The sequence below is a fragment of the Nannospalax galili genome, unplaced genomic scaffold (assembly GCF_000622305.1).
Source record: "Nannospalax galili isolate Female #2095 unplaced genomic scaffold, S.galili_v1.0 scaffold517, whole genome shotgun sequence".
Lineage (NCBI taxonomy): Eukaryota > Metazoa > Chordata > Mammalia > Rodentia > Spalacidae > Nannospalax > Nannospalax galili.
The window spans coordinates 681,622-684,573 of NW_008340098.1; the positions used below are offsets into that span (position 1 = coordinate 681,622).

Genomic DNA, 2,952 nt, shown 5'->3' on the forward strand with positions numbered 1-2,952 from the left:
GAATGGGAGCATTTCCCTGTATTCTTTCTCCAATTGCTTGTTATTGGTATATAGAAAGGCCACTGATTTTTGTAGATTGATTTTATAACCTGCCACTATACAGAAATTGTTGATCAGTTATAGAACTTTTGGGGGGGGGAACTTTTGGGATCTCTTAGGTATAGGATCATATCATCTGCACTGATAGTTTGACCTCTTCTGTTCCAATTAGTACTCCTTTAATTTCCTTCTCCTGTCTTATTGCTCTAGCAAGAATTTCAAGCACTATGTTGAAAAGGAGTGGAGATAATGGACATCCTTGTCTGGTTCCTGCCTTTTTTTAAAAAATGTTATTACTTTTATTTTATGTGTATGAGTATACGTATTGCCTGAATGCATGTGAGTGCACCCATGTCATGCAATGCCACAGAGGTCAGCAGAGGGCTTCGGATTCCCCTGGAACTGGATTTAAGGACGGTTCATAGCTGCCATGTGGGTGCTGGGAATTGAACCCGGGTCCTCTGCATGTAGCTGCCATGTGGGTGCTGGGACTCGAACCCGGGTACTCTGCAAGAGCAGTCAGTGCTCTTAACTGCTGAGCCATCTCTCCAGTCCCTGGTTCCTGCTTTTAATGGGAATGCTTCCAGTTTTTCTCCATTTAGAATGATATTGGCTGTGGGTTTGTTGTATATAGCTTTAATTATGTTGAGGTATGTTCCCTCTAGTCCAATTCCCTCTAGGACTTTGAACATAAATGCATGCTGAATTTTGTCAAAAGCCTTTTCTGCATCTATTGAGATGATGATGATTTTTGTCTTTTAGTCCATTTATATGATTAATGACATTTATTGACTTAAGGATATTGAAGGAGCCCCGCATCTCTGGGATAAAGCCTACTTGATCCTGGTGAATAATCTTTTTGATGTGTGTCTGTATGCGTTTTGGAAGTATTTTGTTGAGAATTTTTGCATCTGTATTCATTAACGCCTGCTGATTATCATGTGGACAGATGCAAAATGAAGACTGAGTGAGATACCGGTCTTTACCCTTCTTTAGGCTACCCACCAGGAGCTGTCTTAGATACTTTTCCTGTTGCTGTGGCAAAAGCTACGTAAGGGAGAAGGAGTTATTTTAGATCATAGTTCAAGGTATAGTTGATGATTGTGGGGAAATCAAGGCAGTATGATCTTGAAGCAGCTAGTTACATTGCATTCATAATCAGGAAGAAGAGAGGGCTTGGATGTGTGCTGTTTTTCAGCTCCCTTTCTTGATTTATACCATCCAGGATCCCAGCCAAGGAATGGTTCCACCCACAGTGAGTGAGTCTTTCAACTTCAATTATACAATCCCATCTCCCAGGTGATTCTAGATTCTGTCAAGTTGACAACATTAACCATCAGAGGTAATTTGATATCAGTTTTTTTTATTTTCTTTCCCTCTGACTGGCTTTATTCAAAGAGGGACTTTCTATGCTAAGATTATACAGTCTCTTATATTTACTTCTAATGGGGACTGGAGAGATGGCTCAGTGGTTAGGAGTGCTTGCCTTTTTTCCAGAGCACCTGAGTTCAGGTTCTTCTAGCACTCACATGGTGACTCACAACTGCTCCAGCTGAAGGGGCTCTGACACTCTCTTCTGGCCTCTGCTGGCATCTGTGTGTAACACATGGCATACGCACATACACATAAATAAAGTAAATATTTCCTTCTAGTAGTTTTTTGTTTGTTTGTTTGGTTTTTTTGAGACAGGGTCTCCCTGTAGCCCCAATTGGCCTGGAATTCACTATGTAGACTAAGCTGGCCTTGAACTCACAGAGATCCACCTGCCTCTGTCGCCCAAGTGCTGGAATGACAGGCTTGCACCATCACGCCTGGCACTTCTAGTGTTTTGTAAATTACTGTATGTATGCTGTTTTTTTGTGGTGATGCTGGGGATCGAATCCAGGGCTTTGACTATGTTAGGCAAGCATTCTGCTACTGAGCTACATTCCCAACTCTTGTCTTACTATTTAAAATTTTTTCCAAGTCTGGCATGATGATTCATGTTTGTAATCCCAGCATTTGGGAGGCTGAGATAGGAGGATTTCCATGACTTTAGGGTAGAGTAAAACCCTCTCAAAATACAAAACATTACAAAAAATCCAAACGGAACTTGGTGGTGGTACATACCTGTTATCCCAATGCTTGGAAGGTAGAAGCAGGCAGATCTCTGTGAATTCAAGGTCATCTTGATCTACGTGGCAAGTCTCAGTCCATCCAGGGCTATATAGTAAGACCCTGCCTCAAAAAAACATAACAAAACAAAAATCCAAATAGGATGTGTTTGGTATATGGTAGAAAGTACTCTGGAACTTTTAATGTAGAATATAAGTACTAGAAGTAACTTCAGTGTCTGCTTTTTTTTTTTTCTGTTTCAGGGAAGCACTTGGAGAATATTTAGATGGGAAGAAGGAGATCAAGGAAGATCAAAGCAAGAGTTACAAACAGAAAGAAGAAAGCAGATTGGTATGAACTGGTGACAGCTGTTGTCAGGCAGGAAGGAATCCTGCCTTCCATGTTGCTGTCTCTAGGTGGGGCTGACCTGGAGTCTGTCGCATTTGGGACTTCTCTAGGAGTGAGCTTTTAGGTGGTGTCTGTAATACCAGCACTCAGGAGACTGAGATAGGTTTAAGGGTAGCCTAGGCTAAGCATGAGACTGTCTCAAAGAAGCCAAAACAGGGGTTGTGGAGATGACTCAATAAAGTGCTTGCTATGCAAGCAGGTGGACTGGAGTTCAGGTCTCTAGAGCCCATGCAAATACTGAGTGGGTGTGGCAGCAGACACAAGGGATACCTAGAGTAAGCTGGCTAGCCAGACTAGAATCAATGAGCTCTGGATTCAACTAAGAGATCCTGCCTCAGTAAATATGGTGTAGAGTGAATGAGCAAGAGTCCTGACACCATCCTTGGGCCTTCACGTATATATATATATATA

At 41.9% G+C, this 2,952-nt stretch overlaps 1 protein-coding gene across 3 annotated transcripts in view; it reads left to right on the top strand.

Moving 5' to 3' along the window:
• Window positions 1–2,952, top strand: part of Drc1 (dynein regulatory complex subunit 1) — a 76,811-nt gene that overhangs the window by 16,948 nt on the left and 56,911 nt on the right. For 2 of the 3 annotated variants that reach the window (XR_003849827.1, XM_008835000.3), the window contains exon 2: window positions 2,397–2,484. Coding sequence is in view for 1 of the 3 variants with exons in the window: in XM_008835000.3 (XP_008833222.1) it covers window positions 2,397–2,484 (88 nt within the window). In the remaining 2 variants the exon portion in view is untranslated. Of the gene's footprint in view, window positions 1–1,153; window positions 1,382–2,396; window positions 2,485–2,952 lie in introns of those variants that run through there. The other variant, XM_029564459.1, reaches the window with a different exon arrangement.